The sequence below is a fragment of the Simochromis diagramma genome, unplaced genomic scaffold (genome assembly GCF_900408965.1).
Source record: "Simochromis diagramma unplaced genomic scaffold, fSimDia1.1 OVJJ01000026.1, whole genome shotgun sequence".
Lineage (NCBI taxonomy): Eukaryota > Metazoa > Chordata > Actinopteri > Cichliformes > Cichlidae > Simochromis > Simochromis diagramma.
In genome coordinates this window covers 5544366-5560047 of record NW_024386985.1, presented here as the reverse complement: position 1 = coordinate 5560047, position 15682 = coordinate 5544366, and the positions used below count along the sequence as shown (strand labels likewise).

The 15682-nt window shown below is 42.4% G+C and overlaps 1 protein-coding gene across 11 annotated transcripts in view; it reads left to right on the top strand.

The window, feature by feature from the left end:
- The window catches only part of celf5a (cugbp, Elav-like family member 5a), a 192771-nt gene that overhangs the window by 7337 nt on the left and 169752 nt on the right, over positions 1-15682 (top strand). For all 11 annotated transcript variants that reach the window (XM_040040263.1, XM_040040268.1, XM_040040270.1 and 8 more), the window contains exon 2: positions 13047-13129. In XM_040040263.1, coding sequence (XP_039896197.1) covers positions 13047-13129 — 83 coding nt within the window. The remainder of the gene's footprint in view (positions 1-13046; positions 13130-15682) is intronic.

Below are 15682 nucleotides of genomic sequence, written 5' to 3'. Positions count from 1 at the left end.
AGCAAAGTATATGGACTTTATATGAGTTCCATTATGGCATCTGATCTGTGGTACACTGTACAACGGTAGATCTGGCTTAATTAAAAAAGACTGCTCAAATAATTAATGCCTCGTGGGTTCTCATATCTGTTTTCACTGCTCTTCAGACTCAATTCATCTATCTATCTATCTATCTATCTATCTATCTATCTATCTATCTATCTATCTATCCATCCATCCATCCATCCATCCATCCATCCATCCATCCATCCATCCATCCATCCATCCATCCATCCATCCATCCATCCTGGTTACCAGGAAATACAGTACATCGAGGCAATTAACACCCCGGTGTCTGCTTGTTAGTCACACCATTAGTGTTAATTAATTGTCTCCTCCAGCTGCAGTGGTGATATGAGATAAATAAATAAAAGTTAGGACAATGACACAAATTATATTGTTGGCAAGCAGGGTATAAGTGAAAATTAGCTTTTGAAAGATGGAAAATAAAAAAACAGTATTCATTGCCAGCGTCTTTATAAAGGCTTGTGTATATACATCAGTCTCGAAGAGGAGGTCACTGATTGCATCGTGACTACCTCCGGCACCACTTGCTGGACAGGCAACGGAGCACCTACTCTAAGAGACTGATTCAGCTTCACTGCCACAAGGACAGATACAGTATTGGACACATTTTATACTTACTTCACATTAACAAATTAATTTTCCAATGTGGGATAAATCAAGTGTATCTCATTTCATTAGGTTGCCCATGTATAGCGGTATACTGATAGAGAATGAATGTGTGAATGATTTCACCAGGTAGTGTTTTTTGCTCTCCTTGCATGTCTGTCTTTCTCATCCCTCTTTCAAACAGTCCATCCAAGCAACCTCCGTGCCTTTGAAGCGATGTCTTTTAAGGTACCTTTCAATTTGTAAAATCAAAGTGACTGAGAACCTGATCTGTCTCTTAGTCCATAGTCAGTTTGCAGCTGCCAGTCATCTATGATTGTGGCTTTGCTATGATCAATTGAGCTGTCTCAGAGGTTTAAATGCCTTTTAGTTTTAGACAGAGGACATGCATTTTTAGTAATATTGCATCAAATATGCCATACATTAAAGGGAAACTTTAAATACAAACGGTGTGGGCCAAAATGAAAGTGATTTTATGGTTTCCTTTCTTGTAGTCCTGTTTTCCTCTTTCAAGAGGTTGTTAGAGTACATGAAGAGGATGCAGTTTTCTGACTTTGACTCGGGCAGAGGGAAGTGGGGTGGGGGCACACAGAGTTATTGATTTCTGTAAATCCCTTGGCCGGAGCAGACTTGGCTCAGGGAGGGAAGCAGGGATGACAGGCTGGAGAGACGGGACTTGGCAGGTAAACTCTTGTTGCCCTCCCAGAAGTAACACGGCAGGAGGCAGTAAGTGTGAACCTACACATTATTTACAGCTCTGTGAAACTCTATCCATTAACAGTGTCAATTAGCTTGCTCATCAGGGATGCAGGGCACTGGACTACTATTTATAGATTGGACCATGGCTTTAATAGCAAAAGAGGGATGATGTACTCAGAGAGTCTACAAAAGTCAAGACTTACTTTAAAGGCTATAGAACAGTGGAGGATGCCAAAGTGCTGTATCATAAGTGTTATCCAGCCAAATATCAGGGATTCTGGCCAATTCTGGGGATGGGCTGCTGGTTGCAATCTGCCATGTCACCAACAAAACCTGCATTTGCTGCCAACTTTATAAGGTGGTTGTTGGAAATTCCTTTTTAATGCTAATACATGTATATGTCATAAGTATGTTTGCCAACATGCAGATCAAATATAACATGGACATCTACAATTGGCACAAGTTCACTTAATAGCAAATATAACAAGTTGATAATTGAAGGATTTATGAGGTTTCTCTTCCAAAGTCTCTGTGAGTTGAGACTTCCCCGCTGCTAGCAATCCCTGTGTTTATGCTTGCAACTGATTGTAGGAGTCTTTCCTTTGCTTTTATTAAATAGTTGCACCTTAATAGGATAACATTAAGGAGACGGCTGAATATTTGCATCCACAAAGAAAAGCACATTTATCTAAATGTCACAACAATCTCCAGATGGGTTGTTCTGAGTTTGAGCTTTAACCTCTATTATATGTTCATAAAAATGTGATCCATTTTCTCAATTTAAAAATGTATTGGAGTGCATGATAGTAAACATACAAAGGAGCCTTGCATAATCTTACTGCCAACCTTACAATCCTGCAACAAGAAGTCTAGTGACAATTAAAGTGTTTAATTGCAACACACATTGCATAATTAAATATATTATAACTGAGGCATTATTATAATAAGACTTATAATTAATGTGAACAACATTTTCAGATAGTTTGTGATTATAAACAAACAAATACAAGTTCGTGACAATGATTTGACATGTCAGTTTTAATTATTTATGGTTTATTAGGGAATGAACTATTGATGTGTTGTAGTACGTTGAACTTTTTAACTCTCAAAAACACTTTGTATGTCTGCTTTATTTAAGGCTTTAGTTCACAATGATAGTTTTAACACATTTATACAGTTATTCTGTCATAGAAAGATAGTCAGTCATGACTTACCAGCTGGAATATATATGAAGTACCACTTAAGCAACACTTATTCTAGTAAGTGACTGTGAAGGTATCAGTATACAGTGCGTGCCTGCATTGCTGTGATGGTTTCTATTTCCCTGTATTGATCATGAAACATATACTGAGCATTTCAGAAAGAATTAAATGTAATTTTCACACTCATTAGGCAATATATCACATGTAAACACAAATACATGAATGCATGCACAAACACACACACACACACACACACACACACACACACACACACACACACACACACACACACACGCACAAAATCCTTTGGGAGGTTCTGCCTATGGATCTGTTTGACCGCTTCTTGGAGGCTATAGTGTAGTCTATGTGAGCAAGTAGCAACAAATCAATGGCTGAGGTTCTTCTACTCAGGGGTCAGAGAGGATACCACGAGGGTGCAGGGGCTATTTGTTGCCTTCATGATAGACACCGATGCTCCTCAGTGCTCTGCAGTGTTCATCCTCCCCCAGTTTACTGCTCATGGTGAAGGTGTGATGGAAGGGTTAGTGAAGGAGGAAATGGAAAAGGATTTTGGAGCTGGGTGCAGCAGAGATGAAGGGTTACAGTTATTAGTGGAGGAGTGATGGAAGAGTGCACGAGGATTCAGGGTCAGGAGATGTTTACTGTGCACAGTTTCTGGTGCTATAGAAGGTGAATGTCTGACATAATTAAGGTTTACAGGTTAAAGAAGGCTACTGCTTTTATTACACTATCATTATGAGGCTCATTATTAAGCTGGGGCAGCAAAAATGTTGTTGTCAGAACAACGACTGAGACTGTTTTGAAAGGTCCCTGCCATCGCTAGCTGTTCTTCTTTGCCCTCTTTCATCCTTCACCCTAAGTATTGACATGATTGTTGTGTGTAAACAGATCAAGAAGTGTGGTTGTGTTTTTTTCAAAGATAAGAAAATGATTAGATAAACTAAAAGATTCTATGAGACCAGACTGATTACCCCCCTCGTGGTCAATCTGTGCCATAGAGCCTCCCGCCTAACCGACTGGCGATGATTCAGGCCATAATCACGTTGCATCCACGCCGATGATGTGCGTTTCAGCTACTGACCCTTCTGAAAGGCTCTCAGTTCCCTTAGAGCCCTGCATGGCAGTAAATGAAGTAAGCAAGTAATCTAGCCACAGTGATAGCGTTTTCCAAAGAGTGCAAATGATGTGTGAGCGAGCAGACAAGGCTGGTGCCAGGATTGGCTCAGTTTCTGCTACCTTCACACTTTCTGGCCAAGGAAATGCCACAGTGAGAGCAAGTTCACACTTTTTCATTACACTGGGGCAGCTTGGCTCCTCTGGGGCAAGGAGATGGAGAAAAGAGGGTATGAAAGGTGGAGTTTAAAAGAGAGAGGCTGTGGTTTAAACCGGGCATGTCTCCTCGGAATTGCATTCATATTTGACGATTCTGCAGTACGCATTTTATGCCCACTGCCTATGTAGAAGTAGGGTGTTCGTATTCAGCTTACCAGCAGCTACCAGAGTGGCAGTGCAAATTACTAAATGCTGAGATTGTGAAAATTACAAAAGATGGAAACAAACACTTTAAGTAAAAGTTCCAGACTCATAGAAACATTCAGCAAAAATTCTAACAAATGATAAAAAAAATAAAATAAAATAAGGGGATGTGACTTAAATTTGGGAGCTATTTTAGGTCAAACTTTAAAAAAAAGAACCCACAAAAATTAAACATAATCATAATAAAACAAAAGAGCCAAACATGAAAAAGCTGCATATATCCAGACAGAAATGTACCAAATTGAGAAACTTTTCATTTTGTATAGAAGAAGGAAGGCACAATGCAATAATACTCCAAGTATTATACTTCAACTTGCACTTAGACCAGTTACAATTCTGCACCAGGTTATTATAATTATGTTAGTTTCAGTTTTATTTATACAGCGCCAAATCACAACGACAGTTTCCTCAAGGCACTTTATATTGCAAGGTAAAGACCTACAATAACAAAGAGACATATTTCCAAATCATATTTCCCAGGAAAAGTCTGTTTGCTGAGACTGAATTATTAATTCTAGATGACAAACTTGAATAAACTTGAATTTTCTCTAAAACAGTAAATTGAAAAAATATCCTCAAAGACTTTGTTTTGGGGGTTTGGTGGGGGAATTTTCTTGATACACAACTTTAATGCCACTACCAATAACAATAGCCAAAAATAATTATTTTAAATGGCCAATGAAGTAACAGCAGTTTTCAAAGGAATCACTACTGGTCAGAGTATTTCTGGCTGACTAATTTAAAACAATATTTCTGAAAGAGTAAACAGATAGCTGGTCAAGGAACCAATCCAGCCACAGTATTCTCAGTAATATCTCAGTAATATTTCACTATCTTTTTAAAATTCTTTTTAATTTAGGTGCGTGAATTTTTTTTAGTGTTTCTACATTTGAGCTACTTATGATTCTTTACACCATAAAGGAAACATATGTGTGCTTTTGCAGGACTTCAGGAATGTATTTCATTGCCAAATAGACCTAAAGAGCACTAAAGGATGGCACAGCAGGAGTGCCTCCTGTGTCTCACAGACCCCGTGGACATACACTCCTGATTTCTACGACTGAGCAGGAACGCACTTCTTACTTACTGTCTCCCGTTCTCCCTCTGCCTCACGCGCTCCCTCCCTCTCTCCCATGTAACACTCTTTAATTACATGCCAATTCAGTGCAGAGGAGATGGAGAGACTCGGCCTTATTTCCCAGTACACACGTACCCCACTTAAAAATATATCATTAAGAAATGGGAGACCAGACACGGGGAGCTGCTGATGGAGATGAGAAGCTGGGAAAGACGAGAGGAGAAGAGGAATCTCTTCTCTTTGCAGCTGAAATCAATGTTTTAGACAAAGCTGTTTTAGGTTTCTGTCAGATGATGCAGAGGATCATCTCCTCGCAGTGGGAAGGCTTCCCCCATTGCTGTGTCAGCAGGCTCTGATTACAGTGGCTTTTTGTTGTATTTCAAACAATTTCATCATGCTCCCCCCCACTCACACTTTTGCACTTGGTATGCAACGCAGCGCTGGCAATTTGTACGTGTTTGGATTCCAATTATGGAGTTGTTAAAGCTTTTTCGCCTGTGGCCTGCAAATTCTTATTAAGCCATACATTAAAGAGCACAGAATCACATTTAAATGGAGTTCATGTTTCTCTTTTGTTTGCCAGTGTTGTGGTTGCTATTAATTTATTCGCAATGCCCTATGCATTACACATTAACAAATAAATCGCGTTTGTGATTGTAATGCAAAATACTTGTTTCTTATTCAGAGATGGGGCAAGCGTTTGTCAAGTAAACCAACAACAAGCCCAGAGAGAGTGAAAAAGAGAGAAAAACAAGCACCAAAATGGAACCATTCCCTTCTGCTACCCTCGCCCATTTAAGAAACAAACAAACAAACAAACAAAGCCAAAACAACAACGTGTAACAGTCTGGGTATTGCGTCAAGTTCAAGCTAATGAGCAATACGAATTAAACGGTAGTGTGAGTGACTGAGGGGTTTAATTGGGGGACGCAGTTTGAAACGATTATTTTTGGGGTAACTGGGACAGGTAAGGCACCATTAACGCTGTCAGAGACTTGAAAGATCACAACCTGCATACACGTTGCTGCTGTTTGTCTTTCATGCGATCATTTAGACTATAGTGGTTAAATATTGTAATGAGGGTCAGCGCATCCGCAGCCATGAAGCCACATATCCACGTTACAGACACTTTAGGCAGCGAGGCAAAAAGAGGTCCAAATCAATGAATAGATCAGTGACTTTTATGACATTTTAACCTTCAGTGGAGAAACCATCGTAGTACAAGGGTCAGTAAAGCTGTAAATACCGTACATATGCTGTTCTGCTGTATTTATGCTTGTAGAGGGGCACAAAGAGTGGTGCATGGATGGGTAAAAGTGATCCCATCTGAAACAAGAACAACAGATTGAAATATTGTCTCTATGAAAACTCTTAATATATCACCACCCACTGAATATATTTGGCTGTTGAAATGAGATCCAAAATGCAGCGGCTGCTAATAAACCATATTCAGAGTGGCAGAAATATGATGCATGCTAACCCATATGAACCTCATTAATAGAACACAAGCAAATCTATTTATTCAGATAGTCAGGGGGAAAATGATTGCCTCATTTTTCCATCTGGCTTCTCTCCTCTCCTCTCCTTCCTGCACTGCATGCTGGGAGTGTGAGTGAATGGGTGTGTGAAGGTGTTTGGTGAGTGTGTGGAGCGGCTGAGTGAGTTTGGGACATTTGGACTGTTTTTTCCGGAAAACTTTGGGCTTTATGGGTGGTTAAAAGGTAAGGCAAGTTTATTTCATTGTGTTGTGTGAAGTGAAGAGTTTTAGTTAATTCGCCAGTTTGACTTTGAGCCATGGCGTCCCTCCCTAGTGAGGGTTCGCCTCCCCTGTCTATTAGACATGGGGCCAGGGTGGTGGCATCCCAGCAGTACACCGTGGAGCAGGTTCTGCTAGCTGTTGGTGAACAGGTGGGCTTTGAGAATATAACTTACGGCTCTCGGATGAACAAGGTTGTGATTGCTTTTCTCTGCTTGGTTCACCTGTTAGTTGAAAGGGGGATCATTCTGGATGATTTGTTTGTGGCTGTTTCGCCACTGTTTGTGCCATCTACGCGGGTCACCGTGTCCGGTGTCCCGCCGTTCATCCTGAATGAGCTACTAGAAAAGGAACTGACCCGCTTTGGAAAGTTTGCTAGCGGGTTCAGGGTTGGTCGTCTTGGCTGCAAAGATGCCAGACTGCAGCACGTTCAGTCACTATGAAGGCAGGCCTTCATGTATCTGAACGATCCTTTGCAGACACTGGAAGTGTCGGTTTAAAGTAAGATTTGAAAACGGCTTATATACTGTTTACGCCAGTGCAGGTAGCATCAAGTGCTTTGAGTGTGGTGATGTTGGCCATAAACGCTCATCCTGCCCTCACAAAGAGCAGGAGGTGTGCCGTGAACAAGAGGCTCATGCTAGTGGGGCCAGTGAGCAGGAGCGCGCTGTAGATGCCGGTGTAAAAGTATGGAGGTCGCAGCCAGTGCTCCACAGGCTACGCCAGAAGAACAGGGGATAGCACAGGGGACCAATGAGGTGGAGGATGGATGTGATGAGATACAGGAAAGGGAAAGTGTGGAGGAAAATCAGGACAGTGGACAGACCAAAGCAACGGCAAGTGAGGTGGGTATTGCGAATGTAGTTTCAGGTTCTTTGAGCGTGGAAAATGAGGAAGACGACTTGTTGGAAGATGATTCCCTGTCACAATGCTCTGATATTGTTTCACAAGAAGACCATCAGCAGTCGCATTCCTTAGAAGATATAAACCGCTTTTTGGATGAGACATTTGGTATGCAGTCTGTGGAAGTCACTGAGTTTTTTTTCCAGATGTTGATCTTTTTATAAAATCTGTTCTGAAAATAAGAAGAGTTGTTGGTTATGAACAATTGAGTAAACAGAAAAGATTCCGTCTTAAAAAGATCCTGACCAAGTTGAGGAGGGAAAAACGAGGAAAACCTCCTTTAAAAGCATAGTGAAATGTTTGGAGCACTAAGGGTGTCTTTCTGGAAGCGTCTCACTGCCTTTTCTCTTTTTCTCCTCCTCTTCTCTCCGTCTTATATGGCAAATTTGAGAGTAGGTACACTTAACATTAATGGGGGTAGGGATAGGGAAAGGCGTGCAGTCGTGGAGCTTAGCAAGAACAAAAACACTGATGTGTTCTTTTTGCAGGAAACACATAGCACTATAGATAATGAGACAGAATCGGGAACGAGTTGGAGTGAGCAGGCTTTTTTTAAGTCATGGTACTAACCTCAGTGCGGGTGTAGCAATTTTATTTTCTAGGTACCTTCAACTGTCACATGTTTCTGTCTGTGAGATGGAGCAGGGAAGGGCACAGGTAGTAAAAGCAACCATCAAGGGAATATCTTTTGCTTTTATGAATGTATACGCCCATAACTCAGCTGCGGGTCGTGTGCGATTACTTCGTAAAATTAATGAGTTATCAAAATTAAATAGTGGTTCAATAATAGTGGTGGGAGGGGACTGGAATTGCACAACCCACCCTTCAGTTGACAGAAACACAGGAGGAGCCTCATCCACCTTCGGGCTCACTTTTGTCTACAATCATTCTTCAGAATGATTTGACTGATGTGTGGAGAAAGCTCCATCCCACAACCAGACAGTATACATATGTAAAAGTTTCTGAGAGCAATGTGAAGGCAGCTAGGCTTGATAGATTATATATCAACCAGATGTATAATAATAGACTAGTTAAAGCAGAGATTTCACCTGTTGGTTTTTTTCGAATCATCATTTAGTAACTGCAGATATTTCCTTATTGATGCACTCTAACATTTGTTCACGCTGGCACTTTAACATGCAGCTGATTCATGACAAAGAGTTCTGTTGAGCTTTTTCTGACTTCTGGTGTCACTGGAAACAAAGGAAAAATGACTTTTGCAATTTGGCTGAATGGTGGGAGGTGGGGAAAACACAGATTAAGCTTTTTTGTCACCAATACACATCACATGCAACGGCCACTGTTAAAGACTACTTTGAGGACTTGGAACGAGAGCTCAAGAGGCTAGAGACTGAGATTATAAGTGGGACAGATAATACAAATAATACCTGGGACAGTAGGAGGAAGGCTTTGGGCAAGTTTCTTCACGAAAGAGCAAAGGGTGCTCTTATTAGGACTCGGATTTCTATCATTAAAGAAATAGATGCCCCAACAAGGTTCTTTTTTAAGCTGGAGAAAAGGGTTCGAGAGTCACACCAAATGTTGCACTTAAGGCTTCCAAATGGGAAGGTGACATCTGACCCAGTAGAAATGAGGAAGCTCGCCATTGACTTTTATGCCAGCCTCTTTAGTGCTGACATGTGGGACCATGAATGTGTGATGAGGATGCTGGAGGGGCTGCCACAGCTGGATGAGGCTGAATCGGCTGTGTTGGAGTCTGCTATCTCTTTTGAGGAGATGTCTTCAGCGGTTCAACAACTCAACGGTGGTCGGTCATCAGGAGTTGATGGTCTTCCTGTGGAATCTTACCAGGAATTCTGGTTGCTGCTAGGAGAAGACATTCATGAGGTTTTCACATACTGTATGACCACTGGGATCTTGCCAACAAGTTGCACGAGGGCAGTTTTGACTTTACTGCCAAAGAAAGGGGACCTGGGCTTGCTCAAACATTGGAGGCCTGTCTCTTTGCTTTGTACGGACTACAAGATTCTTGCAAAATGTCTTTCTAACAGGTTGAAGACCTGTATCGACATGATTGTTGATGTGGATCAAGCATACTGTGTCCCTGAAAGAACTATTATGGACAACTTGTTTTTAATTTGAGACATTATTGATCTGGCCAAGCTCAGAGACTTGGATGTGGGGTTTTTATCTCTGGATCAAGAAAAGGCTTTTGATAGAGTTGATCACCACTATTTGTTTAAAACTTTAGAAGCTTTTGGGTTTGGGAACATTTTCATTTCTTGGATCCAATTGTTTTATTCAAATGCTGCTGTCATGTTAAAGGTGGGGAGAGGGTTAAGTCGGCCTGTTCCAGCTCAGAGGGGCATCAGGCAGGGATGCCCTCTTTCTGGTATGTTGTATACGCTAGCCATTGAACCCCTTTTACACCTTAAATAGGGACTCTCAGGTTTTACCTTTGACGAAGCAGGAAGTCCAGTAAAATTGTCAGCTTATGCTGATGATGTTACGGTTTTTATAACCGGTCAAAGTGATATTAAAACACTCAGACTGACACTGGACGTATATGAGCAGGCATCCTCCGCAAAGGTTAACTGGTCAAAGTGTGAAGGTTTCATGTTGGGAGGGTGGGTTGATAAAGAGGAGCCGGTGTTACCGGCAGAATTACAGTGGAACAGGGAGGGACTGAAGTGTTTGGGAGTGTTTTTGGGAACTGATGCTTTTCAGGGGAAGAACTGGGAGGGTGTTGTTGAAAACATTACTGCCCGGTTGTCTCGATGGACTTGGGTCTGGCCACCATTGTCCTACAGGGGGAGGACTTTGGTTGTTAACAACTTGGCTGCTTCTGTACTCTGGCACCGTGCCGCTGTTTTTGAACCTCCGGCCTCTCTTATCAAGGAGATACAAAAAAGACTGGTTACTTTCTTTTGGAGAGGGCTTCACTGGACCAGGTCTGCTGTGCTGTCTCTACCTGTGTCAGAGGGGGGTCAGAGTTTGATTGACCTTCACAGCCGTATCACAGCGTTTCGTCTTCAGACAGCACAACAGTATCTTTATCAAAAACAACAACCACCCTGGTTCAACACTGTATCTATGCTGCTTCACAGAATAAAGGACCTTGCATATGACAAGCACCTGTTTCTCATAGATCTGACTGGCATGGACCTTTTGCAGACCTCTGCTTTTTACCAGTCTGTTTTGACTGCTTGGAAGACTGTTTTTAAAGTACAGAGAGACTGTTCTCAATTTTATGGTGATGTTGGTGAGGAGCCTCTTTTTTACAATCACTTGGTGCCAAGTAAGATGCTCAGCACTGCTAGTGTGCAGAGGTTCCTCGTAAATGCTGGTCCTACCAAGCTGGCGGGCCTGAGGATGGCGGGGCAGTGGAAAACGGCTGCCAAGTTGGCTCAGGAGACTGGGATCAGGTCTCTGCGATTTCTGGAGAAGCTGGTGGAAGAAGTCATGGGTGGACTTCCTGGACTCGTAAGGGCTGCGCTGGGGACTCGCTCTGCGGGTGGTCAATCAAGTTCAGCTGACTTTCCTTCGCTGTCTGTTTGTGCCGCAGTTGGGGAGCAGGATGAGGAGGGAGGCTCTCTTCTTTCCTTTCGAACACCTGTTCTGGGTGACCTGTCAAAGCTCTCTAAGAAGGCTATATATGAGGTGGCTGTAAAGGTGCTGAACAGGGGATTGTTGGCTGGTGTTCTGGAGTCAAAGTGGTCAGGTGTGTTGGCTCCGGGGTCATTTCCAAGGGGGAGCTGGAGGTCCCTGTACAAACCTCCTATGGAGAAACGCAGTGCGGATCTCCAGTGGAGAATAGTGCATGGGGCCGTGGCTATGAACAGACACGTGGCACATATGGATCCACGAACAGGGAACCACTGTCCTTTCTGTCTGACTGAGGAAACACTGCAGCACCTGTGGCTAGGCTGTTCCAGGCTAGCTGGCCTTTTTTTTTTTTTTTTTTTTTTTTTATTGCTGCGGCAGTGGCTTGCTGGCCATGGGAGTGCTTTGGAGGAGGGTCTCTTTATCCTGGGTCCGAGGTACTCTGCAGCGCAGCGTAGGAAGGTTTGCTTGATTGCTTGCTTAATTTTTTAATAGGTCAGGCTAAGATGAGTATATGGCTCACGAGGAGGAACAAAATGAAGGGAACAGGATCTGTTAATTTAGAGATTATGTTTAAAGGGTTAGTAGGTGCACGTTTGAAAGTTTGTTTATTACAAGATGGTGTCCAACATTGTAGAGTTTGTCCCTATTTGGGGCATTAATAGAGTTTTGTGTAATATCACTGATGATGATTTAGTTTTGAATTTTTGAAGAAAGCCCAATGGAGTGTCTTCTGGTTTTGTTTTTCTTTTTTCGTGTTTATTGTATTTGGGTGGGGTTGATGGTGGGAGGGGAGGGTTGAAGAATGCCATATGTTGATTTGGCATTCTTTTTCGGTTATGGTTGTGAGTTGAAGTATTGATGTAATAAAGGTGTGTTAAAGGTCAAAGGTCTCTTCTCTTCTCTTCTCATGTACAGTTAATTCCACAGATGTGTGTATGCTTTGGTTCTAGATCAATGTCTCATAGTTGGGCATCAACCCAAGAGAGTTTTAACGGCCTGTCCTGTCTTTTCTTTTCTTTTTTTTTTTTGGCAACATCTCTTTCCTTTAGCCATCCCTAAACTATTACATCCCTTCTTCTCTCCTTTTCCACCCCACTCAATACTCCCCTGCAGTCTTGTTTCTTTTGTCTCCGCTGCTGTCACAGCCTCTCAGGGTGAGGACACTGGCCAGGCTGCTAAGAGCTTTGAACAGGACATGGCACTGGTGTTGGGGAAGCTGGGCAGGCTTGGCTATTCATCCAAATAATGCTCTTTGCATCTTCTACTTTTTTTTTTTTTGCTGTGGTTGGCTCTCCTTTCTCCCCTTGCCATCATCAAAAATTTTCTACATGTAGCCTTGTGTCTTGCATGGTTGCCTGTTTCTATTAACTTGCTCTGTTTAGTCTAAGAGATGTTTTCAATGGGTTTTCAGTAACTCAGGAGACCTTCAGCACAGATTTGGTTCTTTAATTGTGTTTAATTGCGTGCTTGGTAATTGTCCAATTCCTTCAGTTCATTCTCATTAATGTACCAGTTTCTTTAGCTGATATTTCTTGCAAATGGCTGTGTCATTTTGCATTGTGTGCATAATTTATGTGTAAGTGTTGTTCTGACTTTGATGTTTGTGTTGCAGGTTGTGCATTTCTCACCTACTGCGCCCGAGAGTCGGCCATAAAAGCCCAGAACGCCCTCCACGAACAGAAAACACTGCCAGGGGTAAGTGTCTGCCTCTCTCTCCGCCGCTTTTCACCCTCTTTCTTTTCTCTCTATGGTGGTCAGCCATGCCACCTGCACCCGGCTGCACATCAGCCGGAATTCTCCTTGTATAGTGTCAGAGATGAAAAACACTTTAGAAAGCAATTCAATCAATAGCTCAGCCTTTTGAAGGCCCGGTTTAAACTTTTTCATGTGTCTGTTCTCAAGGGGATATTGCCAGCATTGATCAGACCCACTCTGCCTCATACTTTTGAAGTAATAGCATAGAATGACATAGAAATAGAAAGCTCTGCATTTCTGGAAAGTCAAAAAGACAACGTGAAACGGAGTGTAGGTTTTAGTTTCATTTGTATTTGTTGAGGCAAACACAAGTTTGCACACATTTTTATTTCGCAGGAATAACATTTTGATGTTCATTTATATGCACGTATGCATTAGTGCAAAGCTTTTGTGTGAGTTTGTTCCTATGTTCCAACAGTGTAGGTGGATTGAGTGTCAACGCTGACATTGTGTCATGTGTCCTGCCCTCTTCATGCTCTGTCCAGGTAGCGCCCTCGCCACACTGGTCTAAACCAAATATTTCTAGTAGCCAGAATATGGCTGAGGCAGAATATCTTCTCTGTTGTGCTACATGAGGGCAACTTTGGACAGAAGCCCTGCCTGATTCTTCCAACAATGTCTGAAAGCCATATGTGAAAACAACCAGAGAGATGCTAATAATACGGGAGTGGGCAGAAGTGACTATCACAGAGGTAGTGCTGCTTCATGCGGTCAAGACTGCATCGGGACAGTTCACTAGCTGGGCCCACGCCCTCAATTCAGGTTTGACAGCGTTTTGTCGTAGATAAAGGTGAATGGCTTAAATATGAATTGAACTGCGGTTTGGGGAAGGCCTCAGAGGGGACTGGCGACGGCTCCCGGGCCTGGCAGATCCCCATGTACTAATGAGAAGTGAAGAAGTAAAAGAATTGAAAAGGGGCAGGGAGGGTGAGGCACAAAAACGAGAACGAACAGCTCATTGAGCTTGGGGGTCATATATACAGGGAGTGCAGAATTATTAGGCAAGTTGTATTTTTGAGGAATAATTTTATTATTGAACAACAACCATGTTCTCAATGAACCCAAAAAACTCATTAATATCAAAGCTGAATGTTTTTGGAAGTAGTTTTTAGTTTGTTTTTAGTTTTAGCTATTTTAGGGGGATATCTGTGTGTGCAGGTGACTATTACTGTGCATAATTATTAGGCAACTTAACAAAAAACAAATATATACCAATTTCAATTATTTATTTTTACCAGTGAAACCAATATAAGATCTCCACATTCACAAATATACATTTCTGACATTCAAAAACAAAACAAAAACAAATCAGCGACCAATATAGCCACCTTTCTTTGCAAGGACACTCAAAAGCCTGCCATCCATGGATTCTGTCAGTGTTTTGATCTGTTCACCATCAACATTGCGTGCAGCAGCAACCACAGCCTCCCAGACACTGTTCAGAGAGGTGTACTGTTTTCCCTCCTTGTAAATCTCACATTTGATGATGGACCACAGGTTCTCAATGGGGTTCAGATCAGGTGAACAAGGAGGCCATGTCATTAGTTTTTCTTCTTTTATACCCTTTCTTGCCAGCCACGCTGTGGAGTACTTGGACGCGTGTGATGGAGCATTGTCCTGCATGAAAATCATGTTTTTCTTGAAGGATGCAGACTTCTTCCTGTACCACTGCTTGAAGAAGGTGTCTTCCAGAAACTGGCAGTAGGACTGGGAGTTGAGCTTGACTCCATCCTCAACCTGAAAAGGCCCCACAAGCTCATCTTTGATGATACCAGCCCAAACCAGTACTCCACCTCCACCTTGCTGGCGTCTGAGTCGGACTGGAACTCTCTGCCCTTTACCAATCCAGCCACGGGCCCATCCATCTGGCCCATCAAGACTCACTCTCATTTCATCAGTCCATAAAACCTTAGAAAAATCAGTCTTGAGATATTTCTTGGCCCAGTCTTGACGTTTCAGCTTGTGTGTCTTGTTCAGTGGTGGTCGTCTTTCAGCCTTTCTTACCTTGGCCATGTCTCTGAGTATTGCACACCTTGTGCTTTTGGGCACTCCAGTGATGTTGCAGCTCTGAAATATGGCCAAACTGGTGGCAAGTGACATCTTGGCAGCTGCACGCTTGACTTTTCTGAATTCATGGGCAGTTATTTTGCGCCTTGGTTTTTCCACACGCTTCTTGCGACCCTGTTGACTATTTTGAATGAAACGCTTGATTGTTCGATGATCACCTTCAGAAGCTTTGCAATTTTGAGACTGCTGCATCCCTCTGCAAGATATCTCACTATTTTTGACTTTTCTGAGCCTGTCAAGTCCTTCTTTTGACCCATTCTGCCAAAGGAAAGGAAGTTGCCTAATAATTATGCACACCTGATATAGGGTGTTGATGTCATTAGACCACACCCCTTCTCATTACAGAGATGCACATCACCTAATATGCTTAATTGGTAGTAGGCTTTCGAGCCTATACAGCTTGGAGTAAGACAACATGCATGGAGA